The 17,085-nt window shown below is 35.3% G+C and overlaps 2 protein-coding genes across 4 annotated transcripts; one reads left to right on the forward strand and one right to left on the reverse strand.

The window, feature by feature from the left end:
* The first annotated feature begins 1,958 nt into the window (after positions 1 to 1,958).
* Positions 1,959 to 8,412, forward strand: LOC109207606 (receptor-like serine/threonine-protein kinase ALE2). Its single transcript, XM_019370548.1, has 11 exons — positions 1,959 to 2,665; positions 3,583 to 3,699; positions 3,906 to 4,016; positions 4,091 to 4,303; positions 4,450 to 4,542; positions 4,648 to 4,758; positions 4,883 to 5,254; positions 5,977 to 6,273; positions 6,408 to 6,800; positions 6,897 to 7,140; positions 7,457 to 8,412. Exons 1-11 carry the CDS (start codon positions 2,590 to 2,592, stop codon positions 8,097 to 8,099), a joined length of 2,670 nt encoding a protein of 889 aa, XP_019226093.1. The 5' UTR covers positions 1,959 to 2,589; the 3' UTR covers positions 8,100 to 8,412.
* A 644-nt stretch (positions 8,413 to 9,056) lies between these two features.
* Positions 9,057 to 16,680, reverse strand: LOC109207607 (protein HOTHEAD-like). 3 transcript variants are annotated; one of them, XM_019370551.1, is made up of 7 exons: positions 16,570 to 16,680; positions 16,388 to 16,492; positions 15,108 to 15,477; positions 11,165 to 11,475; positions 10,691 to 11,076; positions 9,919 to 10,487; positions 9,057 to 9,428 (listed from the first exon to the last, which is right to left on the reverse strand). In XM_019370551.1, exons 2-7 carry the CDS (start codon positions 16,482 to 16,484, stop codon positions 9,374 to 9,376), a joined length of 1,788 nt encoding a protein of 595 aa, XP_019226096.1. In that variant the 5' UTR covers positions 16,485 to 16,492; positions 16,570 to 16,680; the 3' UTR covers positions 9,057 to 9,373. The 3 variants fall into 3 exon arrangements, with proteins under 3 accessions (XP_019226096.1, XP_019226095.1, XP_019226094.1); XM_019370550.1 differs by having other exon boundaries at positions 15,108 to 15,474; positions 16,388 to 16,655; XM_019370549.1 differs by having other exon boundaries at positions 16,388 to 16,652.
* Between the last annotated feature and the right edge of the window lie 405 nt (positions 16,681 to 17,085).

Consider the following 17,085-nt stretch of genomic DNA (forward strand, 5'->3'; position numbering starts at 1 on the left):
TAAGAAGACAGAGAAGCTGTTTTCGGAGGACCCTCGGCTCAAGAAAGGAAAAGGGAGGGGGGTGGCAATAACAAACAACCCCCCCNTCGTTGTTCTATGAGTAAATTGCTAAGCATCTAATCATCATTTTGCAACTATGCATCTCAGGTGATGTACTTTCTTCTGCTTTTGACTTTTTCCTTTCATGTGTGAATACACAAACACACACATACATATATATATATATATATATATATATATATATATATATATATATATATAAATTTAATTGTTATTCTATATTAACTTAAGATTATTATAAGAAATTATAAATTTTAAATCTTGAATTAATATTGGGAGACACTAGTCTGCATTATCTATATTCCCACCTCTATAGTCAAGAATAGTAAAACCCCATCCTGATTTCATTAGACACCATATCTTTCCCCCTTCCAAACATTAAACCACCCACCGGCCACCAGACAAGACATTTAGGTTCTACCCATAATAACCTGTCCAATTCTAAATAATATTTCAACATTCATACAGGAGCGGTACGGTGGAGTTTCTTTTGCACTCAATGGTATATAGCTCAACCATCATTAAAGTGACGTAAATATTAATAGCTCAACTTCGGTAAGACAAAACGCTAAGTGATCCTTTTCATCTTATGGATAAAGTTATTTGGTATTTATACTAATTAGAGGCAAAGACAGATGCACCATGTAAATAAATGAGGTATAAATATACATGTAAAATAATTACTAAAATGTCAAAAAAATATTAAAATTGGCCTTATTAATTATAAAAACCTTAATGGTTGAATCTTTTAAGTTTAAATATTGGATTCCTCTCTGATTGAACGTAAAAGATAAAGAATAAAATAGTAGAGATGCACACAAATTAGCCCGACCCTCGCGCTCATTAAAAAAGTTGTTCCAAACTTTTGAGTGGCCGTTTATTGATGATGTTATGTTAGGGAAAAAGTTGACGAGAAGTTACTTCTATAAATGGGAAATGAGTGGAACCCAAGCAGCTACTATTATTATGTAATTGTGTACAACTTATCTTAATGATCATTATGAATTCAGAATAGATATGATAAATAATTGATCAAAGTCCAATCACGTTACGAAGGTGGGGCATTATGTTATTCGCCTACTTTAATTATTTTTTAAAAAATAAAAGGTGGAAAAGACACTACCTTTTACCATCTTCAGTACTTAGTTGCATGCACTAATTAAAGTGACAAATCAAAGACTAATCTCTTCAAGTTAATGAGTTGAAAATGCCATTGCAAGTGGACCATTTACTTCATAATGATGGGAACTTCAACATGATTAAAAATAGAGTTTAAGATAATAAGAAGAATTTCTATTCTATCGATGTAATTTAATTGTTATTCTATTTTTACACTGTTAGGGGTCGTATGGTATGATAGATCCCTTGTTTGATTACTAATCACGGAAGAAGTTTTCCAGGATTAAAAATAGTATCAAAATAATTTATACATGTCGGATGTTGGAATAGTAATTCCTGGATAAAATAGTACATTGACAATCGCGAAATTAATACAACATACTAAACAATTAATAAAAAATAATACGTCCTCCGTTTCAATTTGGATGAGGTAGTTTGACTCGACACGGAGTTTAAGAAAAAAAAAATACTTTTGAAACTTATGGTCTTAAAAGCTTAAGGGGTAAAAACTTTTTGGGGCCATGATATTTGTGTGGTTATAAAAGCTTCTCATTAAAGATAAAATTAGTAAAACGAAGAGTTTAAAACTGAATTATTTTCAAATTTAAAAATATGTCATTTATTTTGGAACAGACAAAAAAGAAAAATATATCATCTGATTTAAAACGGAAAAAATACTAATATCACTAATCCCGATATAACTTGTCTCCAAACCAAACGACTCCTCAGTGCACGTAACATAAGCTCAAATAAATAAAGTGGGGGGTGGGGGTTCCACTTAAACAATATGTCAACAATTTCAACTGAAAGATTTCAATGTTATTAGTACTAAATTTCAACTAAACAAATCATGTCAAATGAAATGCTTGAATAATTTGGAAAAAGAATAATTCTTTTTCTGTCCCCTGTTTCTTTCATCCCCACAAGAAAAAGAAAGAAGCTTTTTTCTTTCAGTTTCTCTCTTACTTTAGCTTTAGCTCTTTCTCAGTCTCACTGGATCAAACCTCTAGTTTTGTACTAGTAATCTCATTTTTGCTTTTGTGCTTTGATCAGTTTTAACTATCTCTAGTAACCAATTTTTTATGATTATTTCATTCCAAGAATATAAAAAAATCTGGGAGATTTGTGGTTTTATTACTACTTCCCACCTAACTTAGACAGTGTTAGTATTATATTTTCACCATCACTAACTTCCTCTTCATTACGTTGATGGTTGTACCATTTTTGGGTCTCATACATACACTTGTATTTTTGTTGTCCCCTTTAACATATAATCATGTTCTGTCTAACTACATTGTACGAAAGAGAACAGTTTTCGTTCAAATTCTTTTTCTTGCTTGAAAAATCCTGCTTTATGGGCCAATGATGGTCTTGTAATTTGATCATTTGGGTTTATTCTTGAGGAGAGAGATGGGGTTGCTGCAGAATTTCACGTTGCTGAAATTTTTGATCATTCTATGTGGTTTTTCAGTTCAATTATCTGCAGGTACAATACGGTGATCACCAAGTCTGTATTTAAACTGGAACTTGATTGACCCGTGCATTTGTTTCAATTATGCTTATGTTTCTGGTTTCCGAGCCAAGGGTCTATTGGAAACAGCCGAGGGTCTAGGTAGGGATAAGGTCTGCGTATGCACTACCCTCCTCAGACCCCACCTATTGGGAATGTACTGGGTCTGTTGTTGTTGTATGCTTATGTTTCTGGTTAAATTTTGTTAATTGTGTGCTAATAATACAATTCTTGATTGTTTGAGCAAGGGCTTAGTCAAGATAGTTTTTATCTTTCATTTGAAAGGAAAAAGAAAAAGGAGTTCGAGCAAAGTGGAGACTTGATTGATTCATGCTTTACTTTCAACTATGCTTATGTTTATGGTTGAATTTTGTTGATTGCGTGTTAAATAATACAAGTCTTGATTGTTTGAGCGAAGGCTTAGTCCGGTGCACTAAGCTCCAGCTATGCGCGGGGTCCGAGGAAGGGCTGGACCACAAGGGTCTAGTGTACGCAGCCTTACCCTGCATTTCTACAAGAGGCTGTTTCCACGGCTTGAACCCGTGACCTCCTGGTCACATGGCTGCAACTTTACCAGTTATGCCAAGGCTCCCCGAGCAAGGGCTTAGTTAGAAAAAGAAGTTCGAGCAAATGCAATGGAATGACTCTAGGGAGTATGAAGTTATGATCTACTTTTGTACCTTTTCTTTTGGTTGTATAATATGAGTATGAGATGAGCTTAAATGGAGTGACATGATTAGTGAGGATTCATATGGTCGACCCCAGTTTGCTCGAATTGAGGGGTAGTTGTGGTTTTTTACACTCTTTTCATTGAAATGTTTTTAAATACTGGGCTAGTAAATTGAATTGTAGGATTATCCAAGAGCTACTAAAAAGCTTTAGCACCATTGCAGGATTCGACCTGCTTTCACTGAAAAATGCAGCTTCTGCAATTTTCAAATTCAAGGATGGAAGACTTGATCGTAGTTTTCACAGGAATAGAGGATTGCGTCTATCCCTCCTACAACAAGGTGAGATTTATTTCCCTTTATATGTGTTAGATTCGTGAACTTTACAACCTTCGTTTATTCTTGATACACTTGCCATCTGGTGTCAGATTTACTGCTAATACATTTGTCAACCAATTTAGCTGAAGTCAGGAATTATGTAAAATGTAAAAGATATTTCCTGATTATCAGATCTTTTGATATGTTCTTGCATTGCATACGCATTGAAGATCTGTCTCCCCTTCCAACTTCTAGCCGGAAGAGACATGACACATTTGCTGCTGCACCCCATTTCAAGGCATTTCACAGTGCTCCACAACCATATCATCATCCAACTAAAGGTATTTTTGAAATAGCTAGTACTATTTATTTTTTGAAGTTAGCAAAACCTGATAGTCCATATTTTCTTCTGCAGCTACTTATCGGCACAAGATCTTGGAACCACTTAATTATGCGGACACACCTTCAACTTCACCTCATTTTAGGAATTCTGGTCGAAAGCAAGTACATACTTCTGCATCTGCGCCTTCAATCTCCTCTTTTAGGCACCATCATAGGAAGCACAAATACAGTGAATTTACACCTGACCCATACGATCACCTTCATCCGCCCGCTTCAAGCTGGCCAAGTGAGTTATTCTTAAAAATGAATCGCCTTCCTCTTTTAGATTGAAATAGAAATAGTAACGTACATATTTGGATGGCCGAAAGACTAGACTACTTTTTTTTTTTGCCTCCTCAAGTAACTATTGTTTTCTCTTCTTAAAACATACAGGGCCTTCAATCTCTCCATATAAGTCTCCCGTTCCTTCATCAGTAAGTTGGGCACCTGTGCCATCACCGATAATGCAACCTAATCACTTGGGAAGTATGTGTATAAACCGTAATCTTAATACATCGTCTCCTTTCTTATTTGTATTAAAAGGTAATGCTTAACCAATACTGATGATCTGATCCTTCTTATTGATGCCAGTTCCCACGGCTACACCTACAATATCACCAATGAGTTCATCTTTAAAAGGAAAGAAACGGAGTCCACCTCCTTTGCCTGTTATGACACTGCCGCCACCGCCTCCCAACCATGGTATATAGACAAGTGAATTTTAGCTCTCTATTTAAACAAGTTACTCTTCTTACTAATTTTCATTGGAATTGAAACTTCAGCCAAGACCAAAAATTCTTAAATAAAATGTTTGATCTTACTATAGATTGTAGTTCTTTGATATGCACTGAGCCATTGACGTACACACCTCCTGGATCACCTTGCGGCTGTGTATGGCCCATTCAAGTTGAAATGCACCTCAGCGTCACACTATATACATTTTTTCCTTTGGTATCCGAGCTCGCCAAGGAAATTGCTTCCGGTGTTTCGCTTAACAGAAGTCAAGTGCGCATTATGGGAGCGAATGCAGTCAATCAGCAGCTTGAGAAAACGATTGTACTCATCAACTTAGTTCCTACCAATGGAAAATTTGATGCTACCACGGCTTTTACAATCTATCAAAAGTTCTGGAAGAGGGCGGTATTCATAGAGACTTCGCTTTTTGGTGCATATGAGATGGTTTATGTCCGCTATCCAGGTTGTCAATTGGTACTAGTAGTAATATCTTAATCTGATATTTGTGGATTCCACCATGATGTTATTCAAGCACTATAACCTTTTTTTTCTTTCCTTTTTGGTGCACGCATGTACATATTGGATCTGGTCTAACAATCTTAATTTGTTAGACGGAGAGTAAATTTACAATTTAGGCTTAATAGAAAGCAAGATATTAGCTTATAGAGGCCATATGGAGTTTTGACACGGGTAAGAGTCATGCTAAGTGGAATCATAAAAGGACAATTCAATTGTTTTCTTGTGCATATGAAGAGGTGCTAATATGGCAGATTGGACAAAGAGCTTGCAAATATTTTGTCTATATGTCACCTCAGATTTATTCCTTTTCAGTTTTCATCAATTGTTCCCCATTTTTGTAATGGTTTGACTAAACATGTCCTTACTGGACAGCAATGGACTAATTTCCAAGGGGTATATGTTATCATAGTTAATGCTCTCAATTAGTCAAAATTCCAGTCTTTTCTGTGCATAGCTTCCCATAAATATTTGCAGCTAGATTAGTACTTCCGCCCAAAAAATTTCACAATTTATTCTGATTTCAATTTGTCAATGTTCACTGGCTCAATTAATTCTATTAATGCCGAGTTTGCTTGTTCTCCATTCTCTGATAACCGTTTCTGTGCACTTTATTTGTGTTACACACATTCAATTACTTGAGTTCTTATTAAGTTGATTCTTTTGCAGGGCTACCACCTTCTCCGCCTTCACATCATTCAAGCAGTGCTACTATTGATGATCTACCAGTCTATCCCAGCAATGAAAATAATGGAAGGACCATCAAACCTCTGGGTGTAGATGTGTCAAGAATGAGAAAGAATAGAATAGCTAGAAATATGATTATTGTGATTGTTCTTTCATCATTCACAGCCTTTGTTGTGTGCATCGGATTTATTTGGCTTCTGTTGTTGAAGTGCCGATGTTGTGCTAAATCATCTGACCAACCTCCACATATTTTAATCTCCTCCCAAGGGAAAACATCAGGTGAACTCTACTGATAGAAATTGCAATATCTGAAATATAGCAAATAGAAAATGCAGATAAACTGCCTATTTGGCATATTTTCTTTTAAGCCGTCACATAATGCGTCTTAGAACTGATGAATATATACCGAACAGGTGGTGGTGGATCTACTCTTTTGGGAAGTAGGCCCAGCTCAAAATCGCTGTCCTTCAGTTCTAGTATTTTAGCTTACACAGGAACTGCAAAATTTTTCAGTACAAACGATATGGAGAGAGCTACTAACAACTTCGACACTTCAAGGGTCCTTGGGGAAGGCGGTTTTGGACTCGTGTATAGTGGAACCCTTGATGATGGAAGGAAAGTAGCAGTTAAGGTTTTAAAAAGAGATGATCGGCAGGGAAGCCGTGAGTTTTTGGCAGAAGTTGAGATGCTTAGTAGGCTGCATCACAGAAACTTGGTCAAATTGATAGGTATTTGCACAGAGGAACACTGTCGCTGTCTGGTTTACGAACTTGTTCCTAATGGGAGTGTCGAATCCCATTTACATGGTTGGTACATATCTGAAAAATGAATACACCAAAATTTATATTTCATAGTTCATTGAGGTTGAATAAGTGCTTTTGGTTTCTGTTTCTCTCTTTCAGGAATTGATAAAGAGGCCTCTCCTCTTGATTGGTATGCTAGAATGAAGATTGCGTTAGGTGCAGCTCGAGGATTGGCCTATCTGCATGAGGACTCGAGCCCTCGTGTAATACACAGGGACTTCAAGTCTAGTAATATCTTGCTAGAACATGATTTTACACCAAAAGTTTCCGACTTTGGCTTGGCTAGAATAGCACTGGATGAGGGAAACAGACATGTCTCCACGCATGTTATGGGCACTTTTGGGTATGCATTCTTTCGTGAAGAGAAATTTCAACGCTAATAAACAGAAGCAGATTCAACATTTAATCTTGATGCTATTAACCTCTATGTTCTCACCACGAACTGATTGCACTTTTACAATTATGAGTTCAGCATTTAATATTTGTCAAAATTTTAGTGTGTTTTTTACACATTTATCTATACCCCATGTAAAGAATACCGAGCTCAGTTAAACCCATTGAACTTATATTGTATCTGCCTCTGCTAATAAGCAACATGGCAATAAACCCCAAGCTATGATCTTGGCTTGTAACTAATTTTTGCTTATTATTTTTTGCAGTTACCTAGCTCCGGAATATGCAATGACTGGCCATCTCCTGGTGAAAAGTGATGTTTACAGCTACGGTGTAGTTCTCCTGGAGCTCTTAAGCGGACGAAAACCTGTGGATTTATCACAGCCGTCAGGTCAAGAAAATCTTGTAGCCTGGGCTCGTCCACTCCTGACAACCAAGGAAGGTTTAGAAACAATAATAGATCCAGCTATAGAGTCTGATAATATCCCATTTGATAGCATCAGCAAGGTTGCAGCAATAGCATCAATGTGTGTACAGCCAGAAGTATCGCATCGCCCTTTCATGGGAGAAGTGGTTCAAGCCTTGAAATTAGTATGTGATGAATTTGACGAGACACGAGAGCCTATATCACGAAGTTGCAGCTACGATGACCTTTCCGTTACAGAAACTTCACTAGTCCATAAATCAGTTCCAGATTATGATTCTCCCTTAAATGTCAAAACGGCGTCATCAGCTTCGGATTTAAAGAGTATATCAGCTAGATATGAAACACTGGAATCTGAGTCTTTTAGGAGGCAATTCAATTCTGCTCCTTTGAAAATGGGAAGAAAAAGGAACTTCTGGCAACGGTGGCGAGTTCTTTCTAGTGGTAGTATGAGTGAACATAGTTATTCATCAAAGCCAAGATGAAATCTTTTAGCAACAACCATAAAATCTTGCATTATATCAGAACATAAAATTGCTGTTCTTTGTTCTAGTTCTTGGAGTTGTCTTATTTTTGTCTGCAGATAGTATAAGAAGACTGAACCTTCAATTTTATTTTTCTTGTTTTCTTCAAGAAAATCTTGCCATCTGACTTTATTGAGGACACCATCTGACTTTATTGAGGACACCTTGATATTGAAATGCAGGATTTTTACCTCTATTTGTAAACCTCATGTAATCAAGTCAACCATTTTCATGTTATGATTATCGAGAAATATTAGATTCTTTTGACTTGAAATTGGACCAAAGGAAATTTTATATTCTTGTAGAGGCAGTTCCCTAGGCCTAAATATTGTAGAATTTTCAGTGCTAGATGATTTAAGATGTTCATTTTATGTACTCCCTCTCTACTTTTAAGTGCAAATCTTAATGCTGGACTAGAACTTTTTAGTTAATATTTTTTTTTTGTTTTTTTTTTAAATATGAAAAGTAGCTCAAGTTATTTTGAAAAAGTATTCTAACATCATTCTCTACCGTCTCTTTTCTCTTTCTAATTCCTCTATTACCGGTCCTTCACCTTGGGACTTGATCAAATTGACTATGGCAGCCCGGTGCACTAAGCTCCCGCTATGTGCGGGGTTTAGGGAAGGGCCACAAGGATCTATTATATGCAGTTTTACCCTGCATTTCTGTAAGAGGCCGTTTCCACGACTTGAACCCGTGACCATGACAATAACAATTATTGTTCGTTTGCAGTTTCTTGTCTCCTGGTGCAATTATTATCTACAATCTTCAAATTTAGACAACTATTTGAGTTGTTTCACGTTCATTTTAGATATCAAACTTTGATAAAACTCACTTGGCAAGTCAAGTCAAATGCATTAAAATACGAAGTTCAAATTTTATGCACTGACAATATAAAAAAGAAGCGGGAATAAGAGATATAAGAATTAAAAATGCGCGGTTATATAATAAGCATGCACTTCATACATATTACGTACGATGTGAATACAAACAGCATAGAAGTTCCAATTCCAACCTCAGACATACACACAAAAACACTTTTTTTTCAATGGCAAGCCAATCTGGACAGACTACACATAACTGCTTGCTAAGAATTAGAATGGTAAAATGAAACCTACAGTCTTTGGTTAAAAAAGAAAGACACAACTCTTCTCCACTTAATTACCAACTCTCAACAAAACAAACTAAAAAGAATGGGTTTAATCCTCTTCTACTTCAAAGTTATACAAGTCTCTTTACAAACCAGCTGCTCTTCCTAATCTCTCTCTTAGAATCTTCAGTCCCATGTACCTGCATCAACGCGGCACGAATCACGAAAACGGTTAGCTATTCGATGAAGTAGTACTTTTCCGGTCCCAAATATTAGTCGTTTTAGCAAACTGAATTTGTTCTAAAACATTTGAGCAGGAAGTCAAGGGTTCGAGCCGTGGAAACAGACTCTTGCAGAAATGCAGGGTAAGGCTGCGTACGATAGACCCTTGTGGTCCGGCCCTTCTCTGGACCACGCGCATAGCAGCAGCTTAGTGCACCGAGCTGCCCTTTTTCTTTTTTCTTTTTAATAGAAAAAACAAGTCATTTATTACATTTTTTTTTCAAATCTACTTTTCCTGTTTCAATTAGTCGAGATGTTTAAGGAGAGATAAGGTGTAGTTTAGACAAACCTCATATGATTAAGGCTATTAAATGTCTTTCTTTAAGGGTGTGCAGAAACCTTAAAACACAGATGATATGAACCAGAGGTAGTAATTCTATCATGGAATTTGTATTATTATGGTCTTACCTGCCCATCATCATAACAGTGGCTTGAGGATTTGTGCCTGGCGATTCTTCAAACGTCGAACCATCAATGACTCGGAGCCTATGGACACCAAGAACCCTGTAGTCTGGGGCGATCACCTTGCCAACATGACACCCGCCATGGTAATGCCATATCGTGATCACAGTATCTTTGCAGAACTGTTCTAATGACTCTGTGTTATTAGTGTGTTTTGGTATAAGATTAACATTAGCTTGGACACTCATGTTAAGGAGCTTATCTAGTGTCTCTTTGTCACATTGTGTGTAGTTGGTGAAGTGTTTGGATTTCGCGATCTTCTCTACAATGCGTATTCCATCTACACATCGCTTTAGATCACGTGGATGGCTGAAGTAGTTGAAGGTGATTGAAGGGTTGTCATCGGCGTTTGTAGTGACAAGGCTAATGTTCCCTCTTGACAAAGGTGTTGCTATTTTTTCTAAGATGAAACCTCCCCTAAACAACTCGTGTGGAATGTTTTTCTTGCTTCTTTTGTATGCTTCAATTGCTTCAAATGTTCTCTGCTTTGGAGAAATGGTGGACAGTTGCCCAATCTGGTTAATTATTCCAAAATGTGGACACAATGTTAGGAGAATCATTATTAACGGACATACAATACAGTATAGCCAAACCAATAACGACACTAAACAATACAGTCTATCCAAACATTGCTTAACAAAACAAAACACTTAAAGCTACATCAGTAATAAAGTCCAAACAGGTTGTAACTGATATAAGTTGAAAGATTGATACTAACCTCAGCTGAAGCGACTCCATGGTTGCAACGAATGCTATCTCCAGACTGTCCAAATCCACTACTAGCTTCGATATAGACCCCCGCCTTAGTAATTCCTACAGTCTGAATCAGCGACTGCTCAACGTGCCTATTTGTGGGAACGAAGATCGTGTTTAAGGGGTTATCTGACATGCCTTGACCAACAAATTTATTGTCAAGAACCACCGGGATATTCAACTTTTCCAACTCGGCTTTTGGTCCAATTCCACTAAGCATCAAAATATGAGGGCTACCAATTGCACCAGATGACACTATAATCTCACTTCCCTTCCTCTTTGAAAGAAATGCCTTGTGTTGGTTCCCGTTTTCGTCTTTGAAAATGACTCCCACTGCCCTTGGTTTCTTTCCTACATAATTATTTCAATCCGGTTATATCTACAATAAAGCAAACATGTGTAATGTACTGCAACTAGTTGGTTGTTTTGCATTACGTACCTGATGTATCAAAATCAATCTTTTGAACTGTGGCATGAACCAAAACATCCAACTTCTTTGGATTAGCTGAGGCAAGTAGTTCAGCTGCAGTATGACGACGTCCAAACCGGTCGAATATGGTTCCACCAACCTTAGTTCCATAGATGTGATCATAAGTGAATCCATTGAATGGTGAGATACCAATTTCAAGAAGACTGTCTCTTACTGCTCTTTGCCAAGGAGCCAAGTTTGGTTTATGAACAATTTGTTTCTCAATCCAAGGATATGATTCATTCACCAATTTAGAATCCCAACCTGCTTTCTTGATGTAACTGCATGTTCAAAAGATCACAGCATTAACACATGTATGATCCTGCAATCAATTTTTATAACTCAAACAAAGCAATTTTGAGTATGTACTTAGAGCTCTAGCCAACCAACAAACACAAAGAGAAAATCAAATTAAATTCTTGTCAATAGTAGGCCATTAACAGGCCGATCCAAGCTACTACCTCCGGTCTATATTATCCGTCTAAACTACCTTTTATCACTCCTTAAACATCTCACTTAATTAATACTCTCTCCGGTCACAATAAGTGACCAATTTGCTTTAGGCACACCACTAAGGAAATACTAAATTCCAGACAAAAATAGTTAGTGTGACTAAACTATCCTTAATTAAATGTTGCAGGATAATTTAATGTGAGGAGTAAAAGACTTTTTAGGGATACGTACATAGGGGTAATTTTAGAAAAATAAATTGAATTTTTTCTTGATTATATAAATGGACACTTATTTTGGACCAAAATAAAAAAGCAAATTGGTCACTTATTGTGGACCGGAGGGAGTACTAAGCTAATTTTAAATAGTAAGGGTAGATTTAAAAAGAAAGTACTCTCTCCGGTCCACTTTAATATATTTTTTGGTTGTTTTCACATATATTAAGGAGCCAACCCTTTGGCATTAATTAACAATGAAATCGACATATTAACCTTAGTTCGTTGATTGATAATATAACAAATACTCCTAGGATTTTTACTCCAAGAGCAACTTTGGAAAGAAAAAATTAATCCCTTACTTGATATGTCTGAAAAATCAAATATTGTGGACCATAAAAAAAAAGCCAAAATATCAATTAAAGTGGACCGGAGGAAGTAATAATTAACTTTTTGTTTTTCTAAAACGTCAAATATTTTGGTACAAATTTTGTTTGCCAAAATGACTAATATTTGGATGACCTGATAGTTTAATTTTATTTTTAAGGGGTAAGTGTATAAAAGTAAACTCTTGTACATTTACCTGCAAACTAGCAAAAGGAGAAGGCATTAAATAAATGCTCATCCACCTACTTCTTTGTTTCATATTTGGATTCACAAACAATTCATGCTATAGACAGCACGGAATAATTTACTCCCTCAGGTTCACAATAAGTGTCCAATTTGCTTTTAGCACGCCCATTAAGAAAATACTAAATTCTATACAAAAATAACTACTATGACTAAACTACCCCTAATTAAACATTTAATATGAGGAGTAAGAAAACTTTTTAGGGATATGCACATAGGGGTTATTTTGTAAAAACAAATTGAATTCTTTCTTGATTACATACCTGGACACTTATTTTGAACCAAAATGAAAAAACAAATTGGACACTCATTGTGAACCGGAGGGAGTAAGAACTATCATAAAGAGGGAAGTCAATTATTATGTCCTTGAATACAATTAATGACAATATAGGTTTGGTAGTTGGACTTAAATATTTGTGCAATTCCCCACCAAATCTTTTATTTCAAGGCCTACAAAATAAAGGAGACATACATAACATGTCTCAAATATTCTTAAGTTATCTTTAATTTGTTGATCACATGAGTTTTTTTGAGAACGTCTAAATCATATTAAGGTCTACGTAGTTAGACTGATCCAAAAAGGAAACATGTTTCATTATAAATGCACGAATTAATTCAATCCTAAGGCATTTGGGTGACGCAAGAAGGGAAGCCTTGGACTAACTGGTAAGGTTGCTGCATGTGACCAAGAGTTCACGGGCAGGGTCGGCCCAAGGGTAAAGCTACTAAAGCAGCTGCTTTGGGCCTCATAATTTTGGGGCCCTAAATTTTCCTAATACGTTATATATTAATTTATTTTTAGAAAAATATTTAGAGTTTTAAATGAGAAATTACAGATTTTCATTGTAAAAAAGTAAGATTAGATTATTGATCATAAATTGAGAATTTTTTTTATATATTGGGAATTATTTTCTAGACCATAAATTGAGAAAGAATTCGATTATTATTCGTAATTCACAAAAAAGGTTGAAACTCTAATACAATCCCGCAACGTGTCGTTGGTAAAATTTTAGCAAATAATAAAAACCTTGATTAGAAGGTATATCTCAAGAGAAATTAAATGGATTAGATAAAATTATTAATAACTTTGCATAAGAAAAGCTAGAAATATAGAATTTAAATGAAATTACATATGACTTGTTTTCTTTTGTGTATAAAAAAATAAGGCCTCTCATAGAAATTTTGCTTTAGGCCTCCATATTTATTGAGCCGCCCCTGGTCACGGGTTCAAGCCGTGAAAACAGCCTCTTGCAGAAATGCAGGGTAAAGCTACGTATAATAGACTCTTATAGTTCGGCTCTTCCCTGAATCCCACGCATAGTGGAAGCTTAGTGCATCGGGGCTGCGCTTTTTAAAGCATTTGGGTAATGGTAATGGCTCATTAAAAGAAATCATACTTTTGATAATGACATACTATTGACATAGCAAAAAGTAAGAACCACTATTTATTTATTTTTGGTTCAAAGAACCACTAAAGTTTAATGTAACGCGAGTTGACGACCTACCAAAAATAAGAAATTACTATTTACTACTACAAGAACATGACCAAAATTGATTGGCATTAAACACAACATGCTGGAATTTTACTTTTCTAGTTGGGAGATCATTATTCACCTACCCAAACAGCAATGAACACCCCCAAAATTAGGCTTCAGTAACATATTTTCTGTTTTTTATGACAACTACTCTCACTTCCCATTAAATGGTTATCCTATTTGCTTACTATGACCCAATTTGATCCTTTTAATCCTGTTGAACTTATAGAATAGTAATAGAATGTAACTATTATCAGATCACATGAGAAAATAATTCAGGTTATTACAAGAAAAGTGAATATATATAGTGTAAACCTATTATAGCAGGTTATTAAATGCTTAGTATAAAGATCTACCTATAATTATCTCATAAATGACCTGATAATATAAATATATTTACACCATTGTAAGAATGTAAACTCAATTAAGAAAAAACTACAAGTAGCCTTCTATATATAATATAAACGCAAATTAGTAACCAAAAAGATAAGGCAAGTGACCCGCTACGATAATTAATGCACTAATTCTGTTAAAAAAATTGCACTTTCCATATATATAAGTAGTTAAAGAAGATTTTAACTTAAATAGTCGCTCACTCAGTCACTTACATAAAAAATGTTGAGAGATATATAATATGTATATTAAACAGTAGTTCTGGCTGAAGTGTAGTACATTACCTAGGGCCAGCGCGAGTGTAACCTACATAGCTAGCCGCCCATCCAACTCTTAAGCTAAAGATAGCCGGTTGATATAATCAATTATAATAATTAATATACATATGATCAGGAGGTGTAACCTAATCAATTATATATAATTAATATATAATCAAATATAGATATAATCAATTATGTGACCAGGAGGTCACGGGTTCGAGCAGTGAAAACAATCTCTTGCAGAAATACAGGGTAAGACTGCGTATGATAGAGCCTTGTGATCGGGCCCTTCCCCAGACTCTGCGCAAAGCGAGAGCTTAGTGCACCGGACCATCCTTTTTTTATATAAGTAATATATAATATATACCTACTAGAAAAAGTAAAGAGTCGTAGTCAAATTCAAAATAAGACAAGAAGTGTAGTACATTACCTGGGGCCAGCGCGAGTGTAAAAACCAGCATTAATACAAGTACCACCACCTAAAACTCTAGCTCTAGAATTAAAGACACCATCGGTGGAGACGAAGTATTGAGAAGCAGAAGAAGGTGAAGTGTCAGCCAAAGCAATATGGAAATTTTGCATGAAAGACACATTTGCATTGGCAAATGGAACTCCTCCTCTTTCCAGCAATAATACACTAAATTTCTGTGATAAAGTTGCAGCCAAAGGACAACCAGCTGTGCCACCTCCAACTATTATATAGTCATAAGTCTTAATATTAGCATTGTTTGATGATGAGAATGAACTTGCTTCTCTTATGAATGGATATCTATCTTCCCATGGTTCCCATTTGCCTGCTGCTGTATATATCACAAAATGCTGCCATAGTTAGAAAAAGGAAAAAAGAAATAGGCTATATATATAGGTAACTCTTTTTTCGTTTTTTATTCTCAATTTAATGTCCAACGCAAGTAGGAGTGACACTACTATAAGCAGTAGCTATATATACAGATAAACAAGGCATTGAAAATATTGCTAATTAATGGTGGTTATAACTTGTGATCTTAAATATTTTATGATATTACTATAGCTATAAGAACATGTCATTACGAATAAAAATAAAAGATTTAAAGTTAAGTAGTTTTTATATATAAAAAGATATCATTCTTATAGATTAAAGTTAAAAAAATATCATTCTCTCTAAAAGAGATTAAGAAAAGAAAGAATTTGATATCAAATACTTCATAAAATATCATGAATTAAGTAGTAAAATAAAATAATCAGGAATCTTTGGTCTTGGATTGGCAGACAACGCTGGAAACTCGAAAAGTAGAGATGTTAACAACAAATTAAAGAATGCAACTTTAGCCCATGCTCAGTCCTTGTTTCCTCCATTCTTCTTGTTTTTTTTGTTTTTTTTTTTACGGAATTAATCGATTATGATCAGAATTCAGAACTATATATAGAGGGAAAAACAAGAAAACAAGCAAGTTGGGGGGATAGGTTATAGCTGAGGATGGTGAAGATCAAAGAGGAAACAAAGAAAAAATGGAAATATTTCCTACCAGAAAATGCTAGTTGATCTTTACCCACAAGAGAAAAGAAGAGAGAAATTAAACAAGTGAAAAAGGAACATCGATATCTTTTTTGAAAATTTCCATATATCATGCTGTGAGACCACCTCGACTTGTACGAAAAAAATTGCATATACTAGCTAGAAAAACAAGAAAAAGAGAGAGAAGGAAAACAAAAAATGAAAAAAATAAATACCTTGAGTGAGAATGGGAGAAGAGTTAAAACATAGAAGTAAAGAGAGAAGAAGCTTCAAAATCAGAGGTAGAGCTGCTGCACCACCAACCACAGCCATTGAGCGCACTGAGCAAATTAAAACTGTTAAAAAATTTTTTATTAAGAAACAATAAAATTGTAGCAGGAGAAGCAGTTTCTCCCACCTCAAGCTTTTCTCTATGTGTCTTTCTCTGGTTGGCCTTGTTTTGTGTGTACTCATTCTCTATTATATAGCACCAATATATCACAATTGAAACAACTTAATACTCCTTAGCTAGCAAGCATTAATGAAGAGACCTCATCAAAAACACCGATCAAGTGAATTCAGGATTTAAAATTTATGTAACGAACTCAAAACTTATCTTAATTAATATATATATTTAATGAATTTTTTATTATCAAAAAATAATTGGGTTCGTATTCATAATTGATTTTTCTAGCTTCGCCTCTAATTAAGGAAGAAATAAGAGATGAGAAGAGAAAATGGTTAAGTAATTTGGTTTTTCTACAGAAAAGGTATTAAACGCAATAGAAACTCATCCCTGAGAGGTGTAAAATTTTATTTTGTGTCTCCTCCAACAAACACTAGTTGTATGAGGAATCTTTTTTGTCTCACAGTTTTGTAGACCCAGATTTTTTATGGACCCAGAAGTATAAGATTGGGGTCTACAAATCTGTGA

Source organism: Nicotiana attenuata, unplaced genomic scaffold (assembly GCF_001879085.1).
Source record: "Nicotiana attenuata strain UT unplaced genomic scaffold, NIATTr2, whole genome shotgun sequence".
In the NCBI taxonomy this organism is placed as follows: domain Eukaryota; kingdom Viridiplantae; phylum Streptophyta; class Magnoliopsida; order Solanales; family Solanaceae; genus Nicotiana; species Nicotiana attenuata.